The following is a 25,026-nucleotide window of genomic DNA, read 5'->3' on the forward strand; positions in this document are numbered from 1 at the left end:
CTCCCGTTTCCGGTCAGAGGCACACTCCATCCTTTTTTGGATGGATGGTCCCTCTGTGAGTGTGTGTGTTTGTGTGCTCGAGTGTGTGCTTATGTTCTCGTCCGCGTACACGTGTATTTATTGGTCAAGGGGGCTTAAATGAGCTTGTTCGATGCCTGTGAGTGACCTTTGCCAAAACAGCAATGGAAGTGTGTTTGTGCTTGCGTCTTCATCACTGCAAGGCAGTTGGCGCCAGATGACAGGCATTTTTTTATTTTTTTTTAGCTTGTGGTTTTGTGTCTGTTTCCCCAGCTTTGGACAGCATGGTGGCGAAGGGACTGTGTCCGGAGGCTGAGTCACTCTCTCCTCTTAGTTACACCGCTTTGTGTTTTTGTTTGGATCCTGAACGCGTCTGAAATTATAAAAAAGTGTACCTCCTCTTTCCTCTGAAAGGTTTCATGTCAGGCCGCATGTTTTCGGGATGACACAAGCAACCTCTTCCAACTTCACAAATCCACTTTGGGGTTCTGCAGTCCAGCAGGCAGAACATGTCTGCAGCAAATTGCGGAATGGAAAAGCAACCTTCGTGCCATGGAGGCGGGAATGTAATTATACGCGACTGCTCCCCCACATCTTCAACCACCACCTGGCATGATGTCTGCCTTCTTCATCGCCCACCTGGTAAGCAGCCCGTGACGCCAGACTCCCCCTCGCCTTGCAAGCCTTCCGACGAGTCTGCTCTCCAGGCCTCGACCGCAGCATGAGGAGGAGGTGAGGAGGGTGGATGGAGGCATCAGGAGGTATGCGGGAGTGCGGCTTGTTGCTTTTGATTCGAGGATCAGATGCACTAGTGACGCCAGGTGGCGGTGGGCGGCTAGTTTCTTGACTCTGGCCTATCTCCAAAGACTTGGGTTGGAGATATTGGACAGATATGCAGGGCAGATTCGGTTACTTTTACCCCATTGGGTCAAGCAAGTTGGGTGGAGATTGGATTTGGGCTGAAGCCACTCGCCATTTTGGTCACAGTAAATGTAATGTCACATTCTTTGATGGACTGGAAGCTTCCTTTTGAGCATTAGAGGCTTCACGAGTTACTGTAATACTTTCCTGCTATGCAGCCAGCCTGCCTTATGCCGGCCCACCAATTTCAATTTCATTCCTATAAAAGCGCCGACGTTAAAGCTCTACTCCTGCTCGCTTCCTACATTGTTGAATTTTCTATGTATGCCAAAGCCATAGCAGTGGAACACTTTGAAGGCCGTCATAAATCCGCGTGGAAGTGAATCCAAACGTGCAGGCCTCAAGTTGAAGTGTGTGGTCCCATTTTTCCAAAAGACGAGCAGGCTCTGGCGACCGGGTCCAGCTTTAAAAGAGAGCGTCCGGGTTTTGAATTGGACAACAACGAGGAGCGTGGCGGCGAGTTGAGAGGACCCAAGGCACGGGGCTGCGCTCCACATAAAATAAATCCACACCACTTTTATGGGCTTCATCACAGTAGCGATCTAAATCTGGGTTAACAAGCGCAGCTTACCACTAAGAGCCCAGGGCACCACAGAAGAGGTGGAAAAAAAAAAAAGGTACCGTACTCTTTCTTGAAATTCATTTCCCATAAGCCATCTGGGCCCGCTTCCTTTGAAGTGGCTTTCTTCGACTTTGGACAGGAAGTCTACAGCTTAGAGCGTTGCCAACCTCAAGACGGAGAGAAGAAAAAGAGAGGTAAAGCGTACCTGCATTGTGATGCCGCGAGCAAGTGATAATCCACACATAAATAGAAAGTGGGGAAAATGCAAACACAACGTGCAGAATAATATGCGCTTAAGCCTTATTTGGACTCGCTTTGTGCGCGACTCGTCCTATTCTGCGCGGTGACGAGAGCAAAGAGTGGTTGTCGAGTCAGGCACGGCGCCAAAATGCAAATACTGCCAAATCAATGACACTAAAGCCCAATGTGCCACTTTGCACCCGAGCCCGCCGAATTAACACCGTTATCATCAACAAAACATTATTTTACGACGAGCGTCGACAGATGGTTAAGAGCATTAGCGCGCCAGCTGCCAAAGGGCGCCGCTCGCCCCTTGTTCGCCGCGATAGAATTCACAGGTGAGCCAAGGCGCCAACGTGCCCTCGGCATATGGCCCAGTAAATATTGACTGATATATTAATTACTCTTTGCATAATCTAATAATTAATCCCGTACATTAGAGTTTCACCTTTCCGCAGCGCTACATCCCGGCTGAAAGCGCCAATCTCTCTTGGTTATACGCTTGCCAAGGTTACAGGCAGGAACACGGGGGGGGGGCCTTTCCTGACTATTCAGGTGATCGCTGTTCCTATTTTATGTCCGTAGTTCTTCTCAGCGACTCAAGTTTGCAATGGCTAACCCGTGAAACTTGTAAGGAATTTTGTTTGCTATCCGTGGAAGAACGTGTTTTGTTTGTCATGATACCAGCTGGCCAAGGAAGCGCTCTCGCGGTCAAATTTTTCAACCAAGAAGACTTTTGCTGACAAATGGCATCATTATAACCCCCCAAAACACGAGTTGAACTTGTATCAGTGTGGAGTCAGGAATGCAACTGTGAGGCCTGGGGGGGGAGGGGGGGGGGGCGTACCGAGGAGACGAAAAATGGATGAAATATGCTTTTTGTAATTTGGACGAACTGCCACACTGCACTTAAGTAAATACTCCTGATTACGATTTTCTCTCTCTCGTTTTTTTTTTCCTGCGTGATACTGACAGCATCTGGGCCTCATCTGAGCATCTGTGCGCAACTTGAGAAACTGACCTGAACCTCAGCAAAAGAGAAGCACACAAAGCCTCAAATAACCTCATTTGGATTCATTTACTGCAATGTCGCGTACTTAAAATACAGGATGTCATATTAGCATACGGACTGGCCACTTCATGAGTTACACCTGCACTTTTGAATGATCAACTGATGTTCTTTCCATGACCCTTCAAAGACCAACAGGCGCACGTTCCTACGAGAACCCGCGCAATTGCGGTGGGAACGCAGGCAGTTCACGGGCCAGTTTCAAACTCGCCGAGGACACTGTGCCTGCATGTCCATTCAAGCATGCAGTTTTCCAGTTTCGAGATCCCAACCGCTTTGTCTTGATTTCACACATGAAAAAGAAACCCGCCAATAAACTTTGGCAGAAACGGGTCAAATTTGATGCAGAACAGACTCGGCATACACAAACTTGGCTAGTACCTGCAAAAAAAAAAAAGAATGACACTTCAAAAGACTTTCATTTTGGGTTAATTTAAGAAGTTGTCAAATAAAGTTGAAACGAAGGGCGACCGTCACTTAAAAGAATCGCATTATTTCCCGCTACGTCTTCAGGCACTGCTGAGCTTAGCTCTTGCATGGTACATTCATGTTCCACGCGAGTGTACCTAATGAAGTGGCCTGTGAATATCCATTGTACTGGACTGTGCTTGCTTGCTTGCATCTTGTTCTGGGATACATCATGCGCGCACTAGATTTGCATGCTGCATATTGGATTGTATCAAGAGATGGCAGTAGGCGCGCTCCACAGAAACTTGGATCTGAGTCAAAATGGGCTTGCCGATAAAACACACACACTTGGGAGAGACATGGGGGAGGGGGGGAGGGGGGTGGAGAGGTTGGAGCACGCTGCCCTGAGTGGGCGTGGAGGAGTAGGAGGGAGGATGCGCACCATGTCACACATCAAACTCCTCACAGGCCACAGGGGTTCACATGTGTAGTCGAAGCATCCAACAAGTGAGCACGTAAGAGAAGGAGAAGGCAGGATGATGAAAAACAGCGAGAACCACACACAGTCAGCCTTTTTTTTTTTTTTTTAGCTTCAACATCTTCTTTCTTGTTGGCGTTTCAAGACAAGCTGTCAGGAAGCTTGTGCAAATATTGAGCAACACTCTCAGGCAACAGTTGGATGAGCAGAGCGGGCGCTGCATCAACAGAAACCTGCTGTGTATATTGTTCTTCTGTGATTGCAGGAGCATTCCCCGCTAATTGCTCTTGTTCCTCATTGCGGGCCAACTGCTGACACTGACAACATCGGAGATGTGAACGCGAAGGCAGACAATTCAATCGTGCACAGGACTGTGAGGACAATGAGAGGAAGTATGGAAAGGCCTTTAGTCCATTTCCTTTAGGTCTATGTGTTTGCTACCCTCTTTGTCCTAACCAGTAAGACCACTCAGTGCACTTGTAGAAGTCGGACACACAAGTCAGGCGACTGCGGTACCAGCATTTTTTTTTTTGGAGGTGGGGGGGGGGGGGTTACCGTGTGAGATTTGCACAGAAAAAGAGATTGGTAAAAATATATTTTTGTGTGTCATTTTAACAACGGAACATTTGGTACAATGCTGCCATCTGCTGGTTCTTCAGAAAAGTGCACATAGATTTTTCAGGAACTGCAATACACTGATTCTGTTCTCCCAAAATACTCGGTCATGAATGCACGACCTACTTCCATCAATTGACATGAGAAATTAATCGTGCGCAGCTGCACAACGATGACAAATAACGTGCCACAACCACGTACTGTAATATGTTTTCAACCATTTTGGTGAAATTCTTCCGACACACGCTTGTCAGTTTAAATCCCAGATGTGAGCAACAGAAGATGACGCATTACCTGACATTCATTTGCACATTTATTTCACTTATCAGAAAAAAAGTCCTCATAAAGCAGACTGTATAAACTGTACACAAAAGCAAGGCACTACAGTGTAGTTTAAAAAAATGCATTACATGATCTCAAACCATCTTTTGTTAGTCATTAATTAAACAACAATCATAACACAAGTTGCATTATTTTTGATGACGTGGCAAAATGGTTTACAAAAGATTACTGGTACCAAAAAAAAAAAGCACTATTAAACACATTGTTTTCTATCTCGGTAAAATTTTAATATGCTTAGTTTTGTCCTACTTGGACATAAATATAAATTATTTTCCCAAAGGAATCAAACAAATGAGACAAAAAGAGATATAAATGCTACATAATATGTACATGCATTCACACTGTAAAAACAGCCCTCTCAACCACACTCGCACCAATTTAGTTGACAAACACACACGGAAGACCAAGAACAAAAGAGGCTCGACTCAGGAGAGGCAGCTCCTGACCCTCTCAACCCGCCCAAAAACGCTGATGACCTGACCTGGTTTACGTATCCATTATACTTAACTGCGGCATCTACTGGCTGCATTTAGAAAAGCCCTTTGGTTTTCTTCAAGTTGACCTGCTTCCACGCTGGCATACTGTCGTACTCCTCCCTCGTCATCTCCAAACTTTTCTGTGGGGGAAACAATCGCACAAAAATCAGCATCAAAACCAACGGAACCCCCCCACAGGAAGCCAAGAGAAGGCACATGCATCTCCCAACTTTTTGTGAGCAGTGTATGTCCGAGTCAGTTTGACGTCCACGCCAGCTGCCCGATGATGAGTTAACATGTTAGACAAAAATGGATGTTTTAGTTCATGGGAAGAGAACCAAAAAAAGTTAAGCAATGATGCTCCATCCATCCGACCACTCACCTTTGCACAAGCCCCCACGCCCTGGAGAGCGGAATGGACAACAGATACATTAAAAAAGGCTCAGCGGATGGGCCAAGATGGAGGCAAAAGATAAGACGACTGATGAGGGGGGGAACTAAAGATTGAATCGTGAGATTGAAGGGACACACAGGAACGAAATAACACCAAAACTCCATACATCGCAACTTTCGAGCTCAAACTTGGTGACTGATAATTTGCTCCCAGTGGAAATAATGTTCATTGAGATCATCCGTTTCAAGGTAAAAACGATCACCATTCGTCTAGACATTTTAGGTTATAATTAAAACACTAAACATAACAGTTGAAATAAGTTAACTTTTAATAGTAGTGCTGGCCCATTTATCGATATTTATCATTTGTAGTGAACTGCATAATTCTCTGTTCATCACTTGTAAACTTTTGAGGGGGGAACTTATCCTCTCTTATTTGCTGAAAAACTCAACTAGTCGCTGTACTAAGGCCTCAGTCATGTCTAATCTAAGTATTTTATGTGATCTTGAAGCCAAAGAACTACGTTGAAATGAATGGAGGAGCATCACCTCGTTAGGCCATAGCCTCGTCTAACTTTAAAGAATCTTTTGAAAGTGCTTACATCGGCATGCCACTGTGAAAGGTGAGATTTGTTCATATGACAATTGTTCAAGCGTTTAAGTACCTGAAAGTCCTCATCCGAGAGGTAGACTTCCAGGCGCAGGGGGTCGACGCCCTCAGGCAGCGGCCGGGCCAGGAGATCCTCCAGAGGGTATGCGGTCTGACATAGTCTGGCTAAGACATCTTCCACCAGAATAATCTGGTTACACACCTCGGCCTCCTGACAATACAGACGCACATGTTTCGGTGCCAAAAGCTAAAAGCACCAGGAAAGTCAAAGTCAATTAGGAACATCAATAGCGATAATACTTTCCACATGGGCTGACCTGCAATTTGGATTTGTTCTGTACAATAGTGGAGTGCATTTGCTTGTGTTTCACTGTGTGGAGCATCGCACGGGCCCGTATCAGGTTGCCGTGCGATGATGAGATAATGTCATTTCATCCACGCACCCGCTCCGTGATCTCGGCGATGTCCTCGCGGTGCTCCCAGCTGGGAAACATGTTGGTGAAGGTGAGCGGCTCCAGGCCGGCGTGGATCAGATACGCCTTCGGGGCTTTTTTGGGATTCTTTTCTAAGCAAATCAATTTAAAAAAAAAGGGGGCGGGGGCAGGTTATTAGCTGGTGTAAAAGAGCAGCAGAAGATGCTTGGGTACTGCTATTTATTACAAATAGGTCATTTCATAATGTTGGTAAACAACATGCGCCAGGATGCGAAACAAGGACAAAAACGTCTAAACTGGATGTCATAAAAAGTTGTCCAGAGAAGATCGCGAGACGGCCTCGTGGCACAGCAGCTACTTCTCAAAGGAACTAAACCATCGAACAAAAAAATCGGCATTATCGAAGGTATAGAAAAAAAATTGGGGTTGTGTTGCTCTTATGTAATTTAGCCAAACATCATGGCGAGCGATTTCACAGAGCACGTCTTTTCCAATAATCACAGAGCAGAGGTCAATGAATTAGCACTGGAGAAGCGCTACCTCGGCAATACTGCAGCACAGTCTCCATTGCGCACTTCCTGTCCGAGTCCCAACGGATTCGGGCCGAGCCGGTACTTTCGCTATCCTGAGGCCACCAGCCCTGCCACAGGTACACTTCATGGTGGTTATCCACCAGGAACAGCGCTGACGGAGGGGAAACAAGACCATGACGTGTTTACAAGTCATCACTATTTTCACTTCAATTCCCAATTCAATTTCCACCTCTATGAACCAAACTTGAAATACCTCTCAGCGGAATAAAAGCTCATTCTGAGAGCCAGGTGAAATTAAAAATATGTAAACGTGTACCTGGTTGGGAGGCGGAATAAAGGTCCTCTTGCAGGAAAGGCATCGAGTTGACCTGCTGGCTGTCCCTGGCTGGGTAGAGAAACTCCACCGCTACAAATTCCCCCGAACTGCTGCTCAGCTGGTATAGACGAGGTGTGAAGTTGAACCTGCCAGGATCTGTAGGTCAGAGGTTGAAAAAAAAAAAAAAAATCAGTTAGGCGACACAAATTTCAAGGTTGGAAAATAATCGTGTATTATAGATATAATGATAAAAGGTAAACAATTCAAAAGAAATGAGCGTTGCCGATCAAATTTGACTTGACTGTTGCTGAATAAAAATGAAAACAATTCAGGGATAAATAAGTTGGTACCAATGAAAATTTGCTGCATTCACCTGCCCGTTATTTCTTGTCATGATCACCCACCTTGCAGCATGCAGTCGTACGCCTTCCTGTCTCTCCTGCCGAGGGCCTCCCAGAATCCTTGAGGTTCCGCTCCCTCGTCACATTCTCGTATGGTTACCTTGCTGCTGCTGTGGAGGCCTGCTTCCAGAGGACAACTGAGCAAAAAATAAAAAAAAGCTGTTGGAATAACTGTTGGGCAAAAAAAAAAAAAAAAAATACATGGTTTCAATTCTTTGCTTCTAGTTCCCCTCACTGGTCTTTGATTCTGCTGGCAGCAGTGCGCGCCACCTCCCGTGTGTGCGCTTGCGACTTGCAGCCGTGCCAGAGGTAGATGAGGGACTGGCTGACGCTCAGCAGGACCATGGAGACTCTGGAGCGCAGGCTGCTGCAGTGGCACGCCACCTCCACAAGGTGGCTCTCCACCTCCACTTCTCCACGCACGCAGTACAGGCGCCAGTCATCTGGGATGAAAGGTTGCGAATAAATAGGCTGTGGAAAGCCGGTATTCCCTTGAAGGTACCCATGAAGGGGTAGATGCCAACTAGTAGAATGTCATCATGTTACTAGTAGTACTGGTAACACACTGTAGTTAACTAGTGCAGTTAACTAGTTAACTACACATTAACTAGTTAATGTTAATGTGGTTGGAGGAAAAAAAATGCTGCCAGAAGAAGTAGCAGCATTTCTCTAGTTAACTACACATTGTAGTTAACTAGTTAACTACACACTGTAGTTAACTAGTTTTTGTCCCACTCGTGGCATGTGTCATTTGTCCTCTTAAGAATCCAACATGTGCGTCTAATCAAAAGAAGACATTTACTTTGTGAGGTTTCCTCCTCCTCTTCTCTCTTCCCTGCATGGACGATCATCCTTCCTTTGAAGCACTGCAGGAAACACGGGGGCTCTTTTCCCTGCTGGACTTGAATCTAGTTGAGAAAGTAAGCAGTTGTTCAACTAAAAATACAAAAATAAAGAAAATACAATTTTTTGTTGTTGTTGTTTTACTTGTGCTCCTCGCTCCTCATCCAGCTCAACAGTCATGAGCGCCGACGTTCCTTTCTCGCTGACTGTGGAGTTGCGACCCTGCCAGAAGAAGTAGCAGCATTTCTCTTTGCCCGGCCCCGCCGTTTTCAGCTGCTCGGGGTTCTGTCGCTTCCAAACTAAGAGGAAACAGTGTCAGGAGACACTTCAGGATTGTATAAATCAACCACTTTCAGCGGTATGTGTGCCTGTCGGGTTGCAATGAAGCATTTTTGTACATTCTTGGTTGACATGACTGACCTGCGGTGCTAACCATATATTTCCACTTCACCACGTAGGTATCGCCCTCGTGGAACTGGCCGATGCTTTGACGCGGCAGGCGGCTGTAGTCGAACTCCAGGATGTGCCACACCTCCACGGCGAGCGTGCTGATCTCGTAGCAGCGCCAGTCGTCCACCTCCACCGACCCGTAGCCCCGCCCCACGTTCAAGCCGTCCACGACGGTGCACACGGGCGCCCGGTGGAGGGGCATCATGAGGGCGGCGTCGTAGGCACGGGGCTGATCTGAGGCGGGCTGCTGGTCCTTAGGAAAGAGCAAAGGAGAGTGGAGCAGACGCCACAATGACGACGCGACTTTTGACGGGGAACTTTCGAATACCTTGTGATCCATCGTATGGTCATTGCTGGTTTGAGTGGGGCTGGGGTTTTTCCTGGAGTCGCTCCAGTCTAAGAATTTCTCTTTGAACAACGTGGTTTCATTGTGATGAGTCAGTCTGCCAAACACTGCCCAGTCGGGACGGCCCAGGCCTTTCCTACAACAGACCAAGTTTAGTGGAGCGATGGTATCAAATAGAAACTACAGTCAAGAACCGCATTCGTCTGTTTGCCTTAAGCGATCGCAAATAAGTGGTTGTTGTTGTACTACGTGCGCTTTTTTTTTTCCATACTTTGGAATGAGGGGGTTGCATTCTCCGGGATCGAGAGGGTTGATGTCACAATTTGTGTAGTCAAACGTTCCGTTCCACAGGTGTTTGGCCAGCTGGAAGGCCACCTTCCTCTGAGCCAGGGTCACTTCCTTCCCATGCCAAATGTACATCTCACTCCCAAAGTCAAAAACCAGAACCTGCACGCAAAACAGCATTCCCCGCCCCGCCGACACAACATAAAGGTCTGCTCCGACCTGCGACTTTGTCATGTGACTCGCACAGTTAAATGTCAGACCTCCTTCGGCTTGAGTAAGGAACATCGGGGTATCTTGGCCCAAAAATCGTCATCTGGAACCAGCTTGTTGTCCATCAGACGGTAAATACAGTTTGTCTCTACAATGGCGCCCTCGTAAAGCTCGTCTTCATCCGGCGTTCCCGCTGCTACACGTACAAAGACAAGCCACTTAGGAGCGGCTGTGCGCGTCTTTGGACTTGAACTCTTACTTACCCTGGTAACTCGCGTGGCCTCCCAGGATCTTCCAAAACTCCTTGGCAGCGTGGCTGTGAATATCGACGCCTTCCTCGATGACCTGGACATAGTCGGCACGACAACCCAGATCTCTCTTGCTTTGGATGAAGTTGCCCAACTCCGAAGCCTGAACGCACGGAAAACAGTCCGGATGAGCAAATGGTGCGAAGGGAGTAAAAATTGCAACAAAATGAAGCAATTAAAGCAGGGGTGTCCAAACTTTTTGCCAAGGGGGCCAGATTTTATGTGGTAAAATGTCGGGGGGCCGACCTTGGCTGACATTCTTTACATTGAACAACAATATTGTTCAACAAATTTTAGTAAGCCAGTCTGTTTCACATTTCCATTTTTATTTTAATTTCAACAATCTTAAGAATTTCTTTGGGTTCATTTGAAACAGGAATTTGAAATATGACATATCAGTCAATATAAACACGGAGTGATGTCTTGTTAACTCGTGAGTGATGCCCTCTGGTGTCTAAATGCTATTACTCATTTAGTGAATGCTATTACTCATTTAGCCACTAGAGGGAAGCAGTACTCTATGAAACATCACTCCCCAGTCTACGAGACCTCAGTCAATGCAACACGTGTTCCATTGCGCCCAACCTGCGGGCCAGACGGCACTGATTTTATGACAGGGGCCGAGGGCCGGATGAAATTCGACCGCGGGCCGAATTTGGCCCCCGGGGCCGGACTTTGGACATTCCTGAATTAAAGCAACATGTGGCTTAGCATTGAAGTGTACATTTGTACAGATTTTCTATCGGTTATAATTTGATAAAATTTGGGAGGAAAAAAAAAAACAACAACATTGGCGAATGAAAACTTTCCACAGAATCTACCGGATCGTGAGCGGTATTCCAACGAAAAGCGCAAAGCTATCCTGTTGTGTCAGCAGCCGCTTTGGCCAGCTGACCCGCGGACAGGAAACGGCTTTGTGTTTGTCTCGGCTTCCTGCAACCTCGCACAGCAAAATATTGAAATAAACCTTCACCTTAATTATCTTTCCCCCATCCTGGCGGTGTCGCAGCCATCGGGGCCTCACCTTGTTCTTCTCAATGACGTTGGCAAACTCTCCGGTCCAGATGAAGCAGTGATGAGGAGTGACGAGGAGGAAACAATCGCCGCTGTTCAGTGATGATGCTCTCGGCTCCACTAGCCTGGTCTGGATATGCCGGCGGCCTTGCGGAACAAAACGCATTTGATGACCAAGTCACCTATTTGTTTATTAACCGTAATACATTTTGTCTAAAGAGAATACATTTCGCGTCTGTCAACAGCAAAGAACATGACTGACCTTTGACCTGTAAGAGCATCAATTTCTTATAGGGCACGGCACTGTTGTTGGACATCTGCTCAGAGATGTTCACGCTGCGCAGGTTGACGTTGCTGAAGTTCTCTTTGCTTGCGAGACCGGCCAGGGCCACATCGGACAAATTGGAGTTCTTGTTGGCTGCGTTTGGGAACAAGGCAACGCGTTGTCATCGTTATATACAAACAACCCGCAGTGGCCGCATTTCAGGCATCTGTCTGGCGGACGTAAATAGAGAACACGAGATGTATTTATTCCTGTCGGGAAATGTAGGAGGTAATTACAAGAGGGGGCCACAGGGTGTCACACTCTCAAAAGAAACTAACAGTAACTGAAATTCAGAGTGGCGGAGTTCAGTGCAGTCGGAGCAGCGGGGTTTCGCCGCATTTAAATCCCGCTCACTTTTCTCCGCCTTCATCCGCCTGCTCTCCAGCAGACCGACGTTAAGGCGCTGCTCCGTGTATTCGTGTCTGATGTCCTCTCTGGCAGCGAGCATCTTGAGCGGGTTCTTCGATGCCGGTACGTTACGCGTCGGGCGCACCGCTCGCTTGTGCTGCACCATGTCCGACATCAGCCTAAAGGAGAGGTTAGAGAGCGTTGTCGTTTTCTTGCGGGTAAACTCATCACTGATGAATGGATGTCCACACTTACGTTGGAACCTGAGGCCCAAAGATTGCGTCAAAGTCATCGGCCAGCTCCACCTTGTTGGTGATGCTTGGCGGGTCCTCCGCTTGGCGATAGAACTTGGAAAAAGTCTCATCCTCCAGCGTCATGACTTCTTTGATCTTCTTCTCTGTGACCATGACAGTGGCCTCGGGCAGCGATGCTACTTAGGTGACAACATGAAGGCCCATTTTTAATTATTATATACACGCAACCAAAATCAACAGATTAAGCGATTGAAATCATTCACTCCCAAAGACGTTTTTAAACGTCTTTTCAGACTTGGTCCAGAATTGGCTGGTCCTGAATAAGTGCGTGGCACAAAGAATGATGTACCCAACTCAATCATAAACCAAGAATCCCCTAAATTGCAAAACAAGTCCGGCCAGCGTGAACGTGTGTGCACGAGGCCTGTTCTGACCTTTACTATTGATCTTGCCGAGGAATGACTCCAGCTTTTCCAGTTTCCTGTCCGACTCCAGGTTCAGATCCGGCACCGCCTTGATCTCTGCACCGCAACGTGAACACAGCTGCTATTAGAATCATAAAGCTGAGCCGTCCGTGTTCGATTTATCTCGCCAGCCTTTTCAGAGCAGGCAGGCAGTATGTCGCGCATGGTGACTTTTAACAACGACCGTCAAATAAGAACATCCAAATCTACTTGCAACCGTTAGTCAAAAGAAGTCACACGCGTTCACTTCATCAACATTTTTCTATTCATTTTAAACGGTTGAAAGTGTTTGTACACGTCTATTTATTTATTCAATCATTACACTTTTAAAAGTTGACCTAATGTCAGTAACAACAATACGACGTTCATCTGCCGACTATGAACCATCTGCCTGTCGCAGCCAACTCATGACGCCTCGAATTGCTCAAGACGTGATGAAATTAAAACGACTCCACACAATTTACGGCACAATCACAGCAGACACGTTAGCGTTTGAAACAAAACAAAACGGCACATCGGCCAAGAGCTGAAAAAAGAACTAAACCTTGGACATCATCCATCTCCTCCACATCTGTTAGAGATAAATACAAAACACGGCCGAATGTCCATTGAGCTTCTCCTTGAGTGATTAATATTAGAACGAAACAGGAAAAGAAGCAAGTTGAAATGGTCAAGAGTTCATCTCTCAAATGGAAAATGGTAGCGGCGTGACAAAAATGGTACAGTGAGTACAGTGATGGGGCGGAAAAAAAAAATACTGACCATCGTGCGGTTTGGAGATGGCAGGACCGCCGTTCTTGGGTTTAGGTGACGACAATGATGAGGGGGAGACCAACCCTGCGAGAAGCAAAGCAAGACTCACGCGGTTCAATTCGATTGCGCAAGGTGGCGGCCATGATTAATAAGTCGCGAGGAATGATTGAATAACTTTAGGACGCGTCTGAGCTGCACATTAGATGCTATTGTGGCAGTTCATCTAATCTTCTGACCTTTCTTCGCCATGCGTGCAGCCACAGTGAACTGGGTGGAATCGTTGGCCGCTCCGTAGCCTTTCGACTTCCACGCCTCCTCTTGAGCTTCGATCTGCTCTTTCCTCTCCTGGATGGACATCTGAGCCTCAATCCTCTGCGACTCCATTGCGGCCTCGGTGATTTTCTGGTACAAGAAAAGAGTGACAACCGTTCAAGCCAACCACAAAATGCTCCAGGAGTAATCCTTTTTTTTTGTGAGTTTGATCGCTCTCTGGAGTATTTTGTGCAAGATTTTAATTCAAGGCGGATTATTACACAGCACACAAAACGGCCAAGCGAGCGCTTCTAACCGGGTCAGTTCAATTAGCATTTTCTCAAAGCAAATCGAATCAATCTCTGTGAGGAGCTTTGGAGCCTTGTGCACTTAAGACTGCCGTTGGGTGAGAGAAGAGTGGGTGGGATACGTTTTTTTTATAGGTCACCTTCCGTCTCCAGGGGTGCCTCTTATCCAACTGCATTGATCTGAACGATTTGGGGGCCTTCATAGCCAACAGAAACAGAGAAAGGGAGGAAGAGAGTAAGACGGTAAGTCAGGATTGGGAGTGAAGCTGGAATCAGGCCGAAATATTCGGGATGAGCCAGAAGCCGCGGCAGACACGGCCTTTGGGAATCATCGGTCGAGTTGCACGGGAGATGCACAAGATGAATTTTGATTTTATGAGCTGAAAACTTCTCGTCACTTATAGCACAGTGAAATATCTTCTTGATCCAAGGGAACATTAAAAATACCTGTAGATCTATAATAATTTTGGTATATATATTTTTTTGCTTTGGTATTAACTCGAATGATGATGCAGACAAATGGAATTATATGTGCCGGGTTGTATTTGAGAAATGTCGTCACAGCTTTGGCAAAAGACAGGTAAGATGAAGCACACGTCAAGAAAATACGTAGACGGGAAATTGGCAAACAGCACAAAAAGCATCGGCAAACTCAAACAGCTACTCAGGGGAATACGTCAACAGTCAAGCTAGCAAAACAAGTTGCACGTGCAAATAGTCGATGAGTACCGTGCGTATTCGGTAAACAGCAGCACTTTGCAGTCAACTGGCCTTACCCATAGTTGGTCAGACACCGCAAGATCATCGATCATCAGTTTCTCATCGCCCTACACAAGCGGCGGCAGGAAAAGTTTTATTTAAAATATATATTATTTAAAATTTTAAGTCAAATGCCGCCGAGCTCGGAAAATGGTTATGGTCAAACAGATGTGGAAAAAAAGATAAAGGAATCCCTTAAATTGTCAATTTTAAGGGAAAGCTCATTGTTGTACAAATGTACTACAATCACCACGTTTAAAAGGTGATGTTTTTAAACATTTTAATGATGAACGCGACAATGTAAAAGCGAGTGAAACAAGAGACCCCTCTGCGATCAGCATCGACTCTGTCATTCATCATTTAAGTGGTTGGTTTTAAGATTTGATATTCACAGTGGTTAACTTATTTTTACACTTGTGTGACAGTTAAAATGTGACCCGTCGATGATACTTTTTCCAAAACGATGGAGAAAAAAAAATGTGTCAGGGCAAATCACAAGTTATTGAGTGTCCAAGAACAGATTGGAGGTTCAATTATATTCTGTCAACATCTTGTTTTAATACTGCACAAGTTCAAAATCGCAGACCTTCACTTCGGTTTCCATCAATAATAGCTCTCGCTACAGAGATGATAAAACAGCAGCATGTCTAAACTGTGAATGCCAGAGCAAACACAGCAAAAGAAAAAAAATGATCAGCCAAAACAAAAAACAAAAAAAGACCAGTGTGTCAGCAGAGGCGCGGGGAGGAACTGAACACACTCCGATATGGAGAACATAAACAGATGAGGTGATGTAGTCGTTCTAAATGAAACTAAACAGAGAGGTTTGTGTACTCGCACCTTCCAACATATGCACACACACCCTTCAAAAACCATCACCCGGCATGCCAGAATGCCCAAAAAGAAATCTAGAATTTTTGTACATGCATGAAAAATTGAGAGAGCCTCCAAACTCTCAATAATAAACTCTGTTGCATAAAAAGAGCCAAACGGGAAACATCAACACTGCGAGGCATCGCGCCTCCTGCATTAGTTCTGCATACAAGTCACATGGGCAGAAAATGCTTTTGTGACTTCAACTGGACAAAAAAAAAAAAAAACAGAAAAACGATTTGAGCAAAGCGTCATTTTCCATTTCGGCGCTGTCATCTGCTTACCTTCTTCTTGAAGCTCTCCTCCCACAGGTGAGCGTGCTGCTCAGCCACGGCGAGCTTCACTGCATCCTGCTTTTTGTTGATCCTGTTCCTCCAGTCGTCCTCGCCGCTCTTCTTTAGCAAAGCCACCCTACACGGGGGAGGATTCAAAAGGAGGGGAATTTGTCCCGCGGGTCATTTGAGAGAATCAGAAGTCAAGAAAATTGGAGTGGAGACAAAGCGGTCCTTTGTAGAAATTCATCCAGTGATCCTTCCTCCACTGAATGGTTCACCATTCAACCGTACTTACGGATTAGCAATCAATTCAGTTACATGATCTTTTTTTTTTTTTTTAACAAGTGTCAGACCACAAAAAATAAAGAAATGTCTGATGTTTTTTCATTCATTTATTTTCAGTATATTTCCATTTATTATTACAGTCGTCAGTTTCAAGTTATTTCAGTGTGGTCTCCCAGCCCCTCCCCCTGAACGGACAGGAATCATTTTTCTTGACCCTGTACAGATCCTCGGGTTAGAAAGTGTCCAAAACAAACCATGGAGTCCCCCCCCCCCCAGCCACCCCCCTCAAAAGTCCACAGAGTGAAAGGAAAGTCAGGAAACGCCAGTTTGAAGCTGCCAAGGTCACATCACAACTCAGTGCTCAGTTGGATCACAGATGAAAACACTTTTGAAATAGAGCGCTGCTTAGAAATTTCAATGCAACGAGAGTGGGAAACTAAGACGAGCTGCAGGGAAAGAAGAGATTTCATGTATTATGGATTTTTTTTTTCTTATCCTATTTCTGAGAGTCTCCAAAAAAAAAAAAAAAAAACTTGACCTTGAGCTTCTATGTTGTTTACATTATGTCACCAGTCAATATGGATGGCAATGACTGTCTGGTGCGTGCTTTCAAGAGCAACTGTGAAAATGAGACCGAACCCAGCTTACATAATTCTCGTGAAGCAATCAATGGCAGGCTCTGATAGATGCCATTTTAGATTTCTCGTGCGGATTTCGCCGCAAATGTGTGCACTGCGACTGAGTTTCTCATGGCCAAACCCGCCGCATGGTTAAAAATTGGATCTGAAAACATAAACCCTTATCCGGTGCCAAGGTCCAGATTGAAGACGTCAACTTTTTCGGCTTCTCGCGTGAATTCCCACTGCAAGTTCTAACAAGCGAATCACTACCTCGCTTCAAAACGGTATGAAAAACATCTGTGCAGAAATCCTTGGATATAAACGACTGCCGAAAGTGAGGGTTAGGAATCTCAAATGCACTATAACCTTTACATCTGAACTTAATTTGACCTTCTCAAAACCTTTGAGTACATATGTCCAATTGCTCAATGTTTCAGGAACTGAATTTCTACTTCCCAAAAGCAGGCTCACCTCTGTTTGATGGACATGTGTTTGGCCGTCATGTCGCACATGTCCTCTTGCAACGTGCCGGCTGTTAGTTCCGCGTCGTCGGAGTACGTTTCGACCACGTCAAGCTGGCGTACGCCGCCCCTCGATGAAGCGGACGCTGCTCTGGATCTCACAAAAGTGAGCTCGGGCAGCTCGGCTGTGGACACACACACACACACCGCAATATAATCAATAATAGCTTTCGACTATGGGCTGAAATGCGCTATTGAATTTCTCTGATTGTGGAGTGGGGGGGGGGGGGTTAAAATTCAAAGCCGTTACATTCAAAGCCGTTTTGTAATATTGCCAGACTGGCATAGCTTCTGCTAAAATCAAAAGTCGTCATTTAGATGAAAAAATATATCATGAGCACACAATGGGGCGCCTTTTACTTTTGTATGGTGGATGTAAAGCACAAAAATGTGAAATATTTCTTTCATTTTCACACGGTATCATATTTTGAACAGTGTACACTACATAAGTAACCAGAGTGAAAACAAATTCTTTTGTCCTCACCTCCACTGAAGGTCCTGCTCCTTGGATGACCCTTTTGTTCCTGCATCTCCAGCAACATATCGTGGTTCGAGTCCGGCATGTTTTCATCAAAACTGCCTCTGGATAGCCACTGGTCCTCCTCTTCCTCCCTTCGCTCTTTTCCAGTGTGTGGCTGAGGCAGGGCTGCCTGCCTGACTTCTCCCTCAGGAGAGGGGAGCGCCCTCTTCCCCCCTGCCTGCTCTGTTCCTTCCTCCGCATGCTGCGACGCTCGATAAGCCCGAGCGTAGTGGTCCGCGGGGTCGCGGGGCCTCGGGGCGGATTCAACCGGCAAACTCGTTAAGTGGATGTCGCCTGCGTTGTCGGTGGACACCGTGCCTCCTCTCGGCGCCGAGGATGACGACGCAGGGAGGTGTTCAAACCCAGAACCTGTTCCATTCTGAAGCTAAACAAGACCACAAATGTAAACGTGTGTTAGTTGGTGTTTGGAAGCTGCCGTGTAACATTTACAAACATGGCCACATCAAATCACAGAGAAACATGCTGACTCTGGTGCAGTGTACTTCCTGCCCGTCGCAGGGTGGCCCATTGCGTTGGCGAGCCCACATCACAAACCCATGCCTGCTACAACCTGCACGTAATACTTTAGAGTGTGCAATGAGCTACATGTCAACTGCAGTAATTAGGGATGATACGGTTTAGCGATAATCCATGCTAAAGAATAATAATAATAATAATAAAGAATATACATAATAATAAAGATACATGCTTCTGAAACATTTATTTTTGTGCATGTAAACACTGTTTTTTTTCTTCTTTCTAACCCCCAATTTTGCTGCTGTAGACTGTAAATTTCCCCAGTGTGGGACAAATAAAGGATATCTTAATTAATCTTAATTAATTAATCTTAATTAATTCATATTAAAATTTACCACAAGTTATTGTTATCATTGACTCTGTAAAATTGTAATTGTAGTGAACCCTTTGCGTTACATGGGATTTGGGATTTTTTTTTTCAACCTAGTCACCATTTGATGAAAAACTCACTTATTCGCGGTTACTGTGCACAGGCCAAGCAATAAAAGTATCACTTTGGCGCTACTTTGTGGTATTGTGGTGTCAAGAAACAATGTTGAAGTTCAGTGAGGAGCTTTATTTGGACAAAAGTAGTGCTTTGCCACCATCTTGTGGCATCTCGGTACCAAAGAATTATGTTGAAGGTAGATGGTGTTCCAATTGGATACAAGTAGTGCTTTGATGCCAGCTTGGAGCTTCTCTCTCTCTCTCTCAAACTAACCTAGCACTTATGATGAGCCAAAAGCGAGAAACTACACCTCACATGAAAAACTTTGAAAACTCAAAAACAGCCTCTGACATGCCAAACAGGCATCTAGCCAATGTGGCGGCGTAACTCAGCGCCGCCACAAACACACGGACATCTTGCTTGTCCGGTGAGTGCACATCCACACCCACAACAGCCGCCGCTTGAGCGACACAGCTCGAAGACGATGACGATGAGGCACCACTCAGTCAGAAGCTTGGCCATGCGCCGCGCACTCAGAGCGCAGTCCCGCCACAAAGACAGGCCTCAGGACGTCATCCCGCGCACACAAGCCATGTGACGTGCCGACAGAAATGTGCGATTCATTTCCGAGAAAGCGCCTCCTCCACGGACGCTTTGTCTACATTTGCGAAAGCGAGGGCACGCTTACTTGGTGGACTTCTACCGGCTTCTCATAACGCTCCTGTTCATCCTGGCAGTCAACATCTGAAGACTCCTGAGTAGAAATACGCATAACGCCACAATTCTTTGTCTAACATAAAAGAAAAGTAAGTAAAACTTTATGTAACTAGCTAATGCCACGACAGCATGCTTTTTTTTTTTGTCATCCTAAGATTTACATTAATTATTATGTCCATTATGTTATTTCCTACTACCATGGAACTTTTTTTCCACCCCGAAAGCAAACAAATGAGCCGCAACTGATTCAGAACTGGAACATTTTCACACTGGAATCATATATTGTCATTGAAGCAAAGTTCAAACATTTATTTGTTTTAGTTTTAGTTTTTTTTTTGCAAAGTAGTACTAGTTGCATACAGTTACAGTTACTAAGTTTAGTTATAGTGCACAAAAAATATCTCCTATTCACTGCACACAATAAGAAGTGGCGTTGATTTTTTTTTCAATTAATATAAAATGGCACCACATATATTTTTTTATTATTATTTGAGGGTGTCAGCAGAAACTGTTGGTGCCTACCTTCTCCATGTCACCAAGAGTGATGGGTTGCGTCCGATAGCGGGCGTTGCTCCGGCGCTGGCGCGTGTCGCCCCTAGTGCGTGTCACTCTCGTGGGGGGCTGAGCCAGCCGGTTAAACAGCGCCATCTTCTCCGCCAGGCTGAGCGTGCAGAGGTCAGGCTCCTCATTGGCCTGCGCTTGATCTTCCATTGAGGCCGCCTCCTTGCACTTCTGAGTCTCTTGTGTTCGTTGAGCCTTTGGCGCCTGCTCCCGGGCGGTGGCGTGGTGATGCGACGACGCCTGCAGGCTGCGAAGAGGATGAGAGGAAATACTTAGCTGTGGTCACCTCGTGCTATCGAACAAGATGCACTCTGCAGACTGTACATCAGGCCGACTTGTGTTGCTCTGTGCTGTTCATTCAACAGAGATGAAATCTGACCGTACATGCAGTGAGTCATCACCGCTATTTTAGAGTCCTAAGCACGCAATTCCAAGCCATTAGTAAAGATCAACGGTGGAGTCACACGCCGGTAGTCGGGTTCGAGCGCTGGTGCGCACACACGCGTGTCCAGGATACCTGCTTGGAGGGAAGGCGCTGCAAACGAGGGTGGGGCTAGAGACGCGCGCTACAGCAGCGTGCGCTGTCATAGTCTGTGGCACATGGGGGGGGGGAGCGCTAGAGTGGTCCAGGACGCAAACGTACAGTGTAATCCGACGCACATTCACAGAAAAAAACAAAAACAAAAGGACGCCAACGTTAGACTTTTCCTTGAACATCAGTGTGTGCTCATGTCTTACGTGGTGGCGATGACCACCTCCTCGGTGGTGACTGGCTGAGTTCTGGATCGGTCCTGTGTCCGCCTCAGCCTGCGGTCCACTGCGGCGTTCCTCGAGCGGGGTTTCCCGGAGCCGATATTTTTCTCCAGCTCCTGAAGATTAGAATCAAGTGTTGCGTGACCATCAACAAAATCCAAAGGATATTTTATATGTGTGCAAAATGACACAATGAGCGACGCAGGAACAATTAGACAACGGTCATGAAAGGCTGATCACCCAGATAGCAACTGCTGTCAGAAATGTTTGGAAATTAGTGTTCAGAGTCGACCCGGAATGCTCGAGGCTAAATTCATGCAGAAGGAAGTGCTTGTTCTATCGTAGCGCTTCACACGGGCCCAAGGAATGCAGTGAAAACAAATCAATATTTCCAGGTTGTTGGTTTCAGCTGAGAGAGCCATAGAGGTGAAAGTCAGTGTTGTTGATGAGGAGCACCTACGCCGATTTGAAAATTAGGGTCAAACGCATAAAAAGTCGGCCGCATCAAACGTCGACGACAGAAAAGACGACAGGGGAAAAGAAGGTGAAGCTCACCCTAAAGAGAGAGCGCTTGGCCGCGACGCTCAGTTTGGCCCGTTCGTCCAGCTTCTCTTCGTCGGCTACACAGACACACAAACAAAAGGGGAGGAGACCGAAAAATGTAGTCTTGTGATAGCCCATCTCAATCTTTTTTTTTTTTTTTGTGCCACATTCAGCAGATGCTCCAACTTTAGTTAACTTTTGTGAAATGTTGCAGTCCAATAAAAAGCATGCATGTCCATATTCTGTGTTTTTTTTTTTGTTCCCCGGAAAAAAATATATAATTTTGGTAAAACAGAAAATGCGCTTTTGCGCTTTTGACTGGAATCTGAAACGCAATGTCTCTCTATTTTTATTTTGACCATTCAAGGCCAGCATCCGTTTTAGTCAAGTTGTCTTCTCCGCATTAAATCCCACTTCAAGGTCACGTAAACAATTCTGGGACTTGTATCGGTATGACAAACTTTTCTGCCCAATTTAGACACAAAAATTAAATTGGCACGTCACACCTCGGTATTGAAAGCGGGCCAAAATTTGAATTTATTGGCGTTAATGGAAGAGAGGTCCTTTCTTTCTCCCCCACGCTTTTTTTTATTTTTATACTGACTTAAAGGGGAGGAGGGAGACCAACTGTCAATCAAAGAGAATGTTTATTGGATGATGTCATGTCACATATCCTTTAGAGTGTTTGTTCGTGCAGCCGTGCCACTCACACCTGTCTGCCCTCGGCTCAGACTGACTCAACAGTGAGGCCAGCCACCGCTTTTGTGGTTTCTCTTTGCTCCCAACTATGCGCGATGCGGAGGACCGCAAGGTCGTAAATCCAGTTACAAAGATTTGCAAAGCGAGCAAAAAAAAAAAAAAACACACAAGATGTATTATGATGCTTATTGTACAGTACAATAAGCCTTCGTGTCGATCCAAACACCACATGAAACCGTCTTTAAAAATAAAATAAAAAAGCTAGTAGCTCAGCATTTTATATTAGCGCAGCTGTCACCCCAATCAAGGTCAAAGGTAATTCTACCTTTTGGCCTCAACAAATGCACTAATCGCTCATTACCTTCATTGGTAGCCAACTCGGTGCTCACGCAGGACCTTCAAAAAAAGAACAAAAAACAAACTATCAGTCAAATCGGCAAGACGTCCATGCAGATGAAAGCAAACGGTGACGAGCTGGACTCTCGACACAGGACGAGAAGCAGTCTGGTGAGCGGCAGACGGTTATCGTGTGCTGAAAATGTGACATTGAGGGGTTAGAAGAACAGCAAAGCAAAATAGGATGGCAAAAGAGGCGGCATTAAGGACGTCTGTTCAGTTCCGTTGTTCCGGGGAGTCTGCCAACAAAGGGCAATTCATGCTTTCCGAGTCTGATCACACGTAATGACCACTGCTGTGAGGCCCAATCGGAATAACCTTTGACCTTAAATCACCGTTTCTGTTTGCTCATGTAAAAGCCAAGGGACTCCTACTTGGCATCTCCATATTTTCTACCATGGAAAGCGGCCTGTGGCAATAATCTGGCTCACGCCATAATGCGATTATGGACGATTATGCAAAATTACTTTTGACGAAACGGCAACAACCAAACGCTTCAATGAACAATTCCGATTTCTCCGACATGCCCCGCACGGCCATGCGTTGTTGCATCCAAAGCGGTAACTATCGGTCTCCCGGCGCTCGGAAGTGGTGATGGGCTGCGTCCTAAACCTCTCTGATGTCTTTCTACTTTCCCCCGGATAGATATACTGAAGGGTTCTGCGGCCCCTGTCCCTCCGACCCCCCTTCACTGCATCACGGGAAGGCCCACAAAGGAGAGGGAGCGATGGCAAAAAGTACCCAAAGGAAAGAAAATACAGCATATGAGGGCGAGAAAAAAGAGGCGAGTAGCGACAATTTGTTCAAATGCACATTCAAAGTGTCGCACACTCACAAAGTAGGAATGACGTTCAGCAAGTGCATGTGTTAGTTTCAAAAGTCCAAATAACTGACTGGCTGCACATACAAGTTAAGGGAGCAATCACGAGAAAGACAAATGTCAAAGCCGCGTAGCGTTAGATGAGCATCGCATGAGTTAATTTTCGACATAACAGATAGTCTGCAACAGTTGCTCGTGAAGCAATGAGCAGCAGGCGATGTTAGCTAACGAGCGCAAGCGTGAGGTCCACAGCAGCTAGCTCCAAGATGCCCGTTTCAACCTACAGTGCGGCCGTGCGGCCCGTTTGAGGATTGGCGGAGCTTTCCATGTAAGAATTTCTGAGCTGGGCCACAGACACACGGCTGTCCTGGAGAATCTCGGCATGATCTTTCTTGATCGCTTGAGGATGCTGCATGGGGTGATGCAAGCTCCTATTGCTTTGCTCTTGATCACCGGGATCTGCTTTGGGTTGGACGTAAGATGCAGACACGCCTCTGTGGACGTAAATGAGATTCTCACGCTCTCGGGGCCTGCTGTGTCTGGAGGGCTCAACGGTTTCCCATCTGGCTCTGCCTCTGTGACCTCTTCTTACAGGATCTTCAATCTCAGTCAACGCTTTGGAAGTACTCATCTCATCTTCTCCTCTTCCTCTGCGCGGGTCCTCTGTGCTCCTCTCCCTGCGGCGGATCTCCGAGGGTAGTACTGCCTTCCTACTACGTAGGAGGCCCTCTGTCCTAATGCCGCCCGTCTCCTCACTTTCTTCATCTGGGAGCTGCTCCACTCCGGGTGGAGCACCGGAGGTCATGGATAGATAACCGGGGTAACCAGCAATATCCGGTGCTGCCGGTGGGCCCGAGGGACAACGCAGAGATTGTGCATGATGGTGAGGGTAGGAGTGGTTATGCTGGGGAATCATTGGATCCGTATTGTATCGCACGGACGGCTGGTGCTGAAATTGTCGGCGGTATGTCGGAGCCTCTGCGACACTTCCCAGCTCTGGGCTCCTCTGGCGACAGTCCTCCTTGGCAAGCCTCTCCCTAACTCGGATTCTTCAGGGAGACAAAGAGCTGGTCAATATTTGCGCCAAACCTTGTAATTGACATCTGCACATAAAACTCCATTGTACTGTATTCAAACTAGTCGTGACCATTTCCCAGGCTATTAGCACCATCTATTGGTGGAAGGTTGATACTGCAGTCAAGCAATGCGCTTTTCGCTGTCAAAGCGCACGATATGTTTGGTACAATTTTGGAAAATCCAATGAATTATTTGATTGTGCAATGCAATAAGTGATTGGATAATCAATTCTTAATATATACATATATTTCGAAATAAACTCTTACATTTTAACAATGAATGTGCATGACAAGAAACTAAGCTCAAGAAAATCTCAGTATGGGATCAATTTAAATTCCACATGAAATAAGTATGATTAAACCACAGTAGTGTTTGCAATATATATATGTAAATATATTTTAATATTATGAACAATATTAGAACAGAGATGCAACTCTACTACTTTTTCCCTATCAGATATCGTATGTTTTTGGAGATAAATAAAATGTTTGGGGGCGGGTGGTTTGTTGCGCAATTATGCATAACCTAACTTGTTATGGTGAATCTGTTCATTAATAACACAAATCATCAATCAAAACGGCATTATTCCTGCAATGTCGCACTGCAATATTACAGGTGGTTAATAGGTTGTTTGTTATTGCCGAATATGGTCCAGTCCTTCAATGTA

The 25,026-nt window shown here is 46.0% G+C and overlaps 1 protein-coding gene and 1 long non-coding RNA gene across 2 annotated transcripts in view; one reads left to right on the plus strand and one right to left on the minus strand.

Moving 5' to 3' along the window:
* LOC127593488 (uncharacterized) lies at window positions 1-4,966 on the plus strand. Its single transcript, XR_007960415.1, has 2 exons — window positions 1-750; window positions 2,717-4,966. It is a non-coding gene; the product is annotated as an uncharacterized LOC127593488 (long non-coding RNA).
* svila (supervillin a) overlaps window positions 4,612-25,026 on the minus strand; it is a 27,362-nt gene continuing 6,947 nt past the window's right edge. The window contains exons 8-41 of the mRNA XM_052054984.1: window positions 23,567-24,331; window positions 22,428-22,462; window positions 21,380-21,444; window positions 20,810-20,940; window positions 20,589-20,687; window positions 20,033-20,318; window positions 19,482-19,547; window positions 17,794-18,214; window positions 17,260-17,434; window positions 15,893-16,019; window positions 14,753-14,803; window positions 14,117-14,173; window positions 13,653-13,818; window positions 13,426-13,500; window positions 12,634-12,720; window positions 12,201-12,378; window positions 11,952-12,124; window positions 11,535-11,690; window positions 11,283-11,419; window positions 10,214-10,361; window positions 10,001-10,146; window positions 9,727-9,902; window positions 9,438-9,591; window positions 9,080-9,362; window positions 8,804-8,958; window positions 8,619-8,724; window positions 8,052-8,259; window positions 7,820-7,953; window positions 7,416-7,571; window positions 7,107-7,250; window positions 6,576-6,697; window positions 6,188-6,343; window positions 5,512-5,532; window positions 4,612-5,269 (exon numbers count right to left, since the gene is read on the minus strand). Coding sequence (XP_051910944.1) covers window positions 5,183-5,269; window positions 5,512-5,532; window positions 6,188-6,343; window positions 6,576-6,697; window positions 7,107-7,250; window positions 7,416-7,571; window positions 7,820-7,953; window positions 8,052-8,259; window positions 8,619-8,724; window positions 8,804-8,958; window positions 9,080-9,362; window positions 9,438-9,591; window positions 9,727-9,902; window positions 10,001-10,146; window positions 10,214-10,361; window positions 11,283-11,419; window positions 11,535-11,690; window positions 11,952-12,124; window positions 12,201-12,378; window positions 12,634-12,720; window positions 13,426-13,500; window positions 13,653-13,818; window positions 14,117-14,173; window positions 14,753-14,803; window positions 15,893-16,019; window positions 17,260-17,434; window positions 17,794-18,214; window positions 19,482-19,547; window positions 20,033-20,318; window positions 20,589-20,687; window positions 20,810-20,940; window positions 21,380-21,444; window positions 22,428-22,462; window positions 23,567-24,331 — 5,446 coding nt within the window. The 3' untranslated portion in view covers window positions 4,612-5,182. The remainder of the gene's footprint in view (window positions 5,270-5,511; window positions 5,533-6,187; window positions 6,344-6,575; window positions 6,698-7,106; window positions 7,251-7,415; window positions 7,572-7,819; window positions 7,954-8,051; window positions 8,260-8,618; window positions 8,725-8,803; window positions 8,959-9,079; window positions 9,363-9,437; window positions 9,592-9,726; window positions 9,903-10,000; window positions 10,147-10,213; window positions 10,362-11,282; window positions 11,420-11,534; window positions 11,691-11,951; window positions 12,125-12,200; window positions 12,379-12,633; window positions 12,721-13,425; window positions 13,501-13,652; window positions 13,819-14,116; window positions 14,174-14,752; window positions 14,804-15,892; window positions 16,020-17,259; window positions 17,435-17,793; window positions 18,215-19,481; window positions 19,548-20,032; window positions 20,319-20,588; window positions 20,688-20,809; window positions 20,941-21,379; window positions 21,445-22,427; window positions 22,463-23,566; window positions 24,332-25,026) is intronic.

This window comes from Hippocampus zosterae, chromosome 20 (genome assembly GCF_025434085.1).
Source record: "Hippocampus zosterae strain Florida chromosome 20, ASM2543408v3, whole genome shotgun sequence".
Classification (NCBI taxonomy): Eukaryota; Metazoa; Chordata; class Actinopteri; order Syngnathiformes; family Syngnathidae; genus Hippocampus; species Hippocampus zosterae.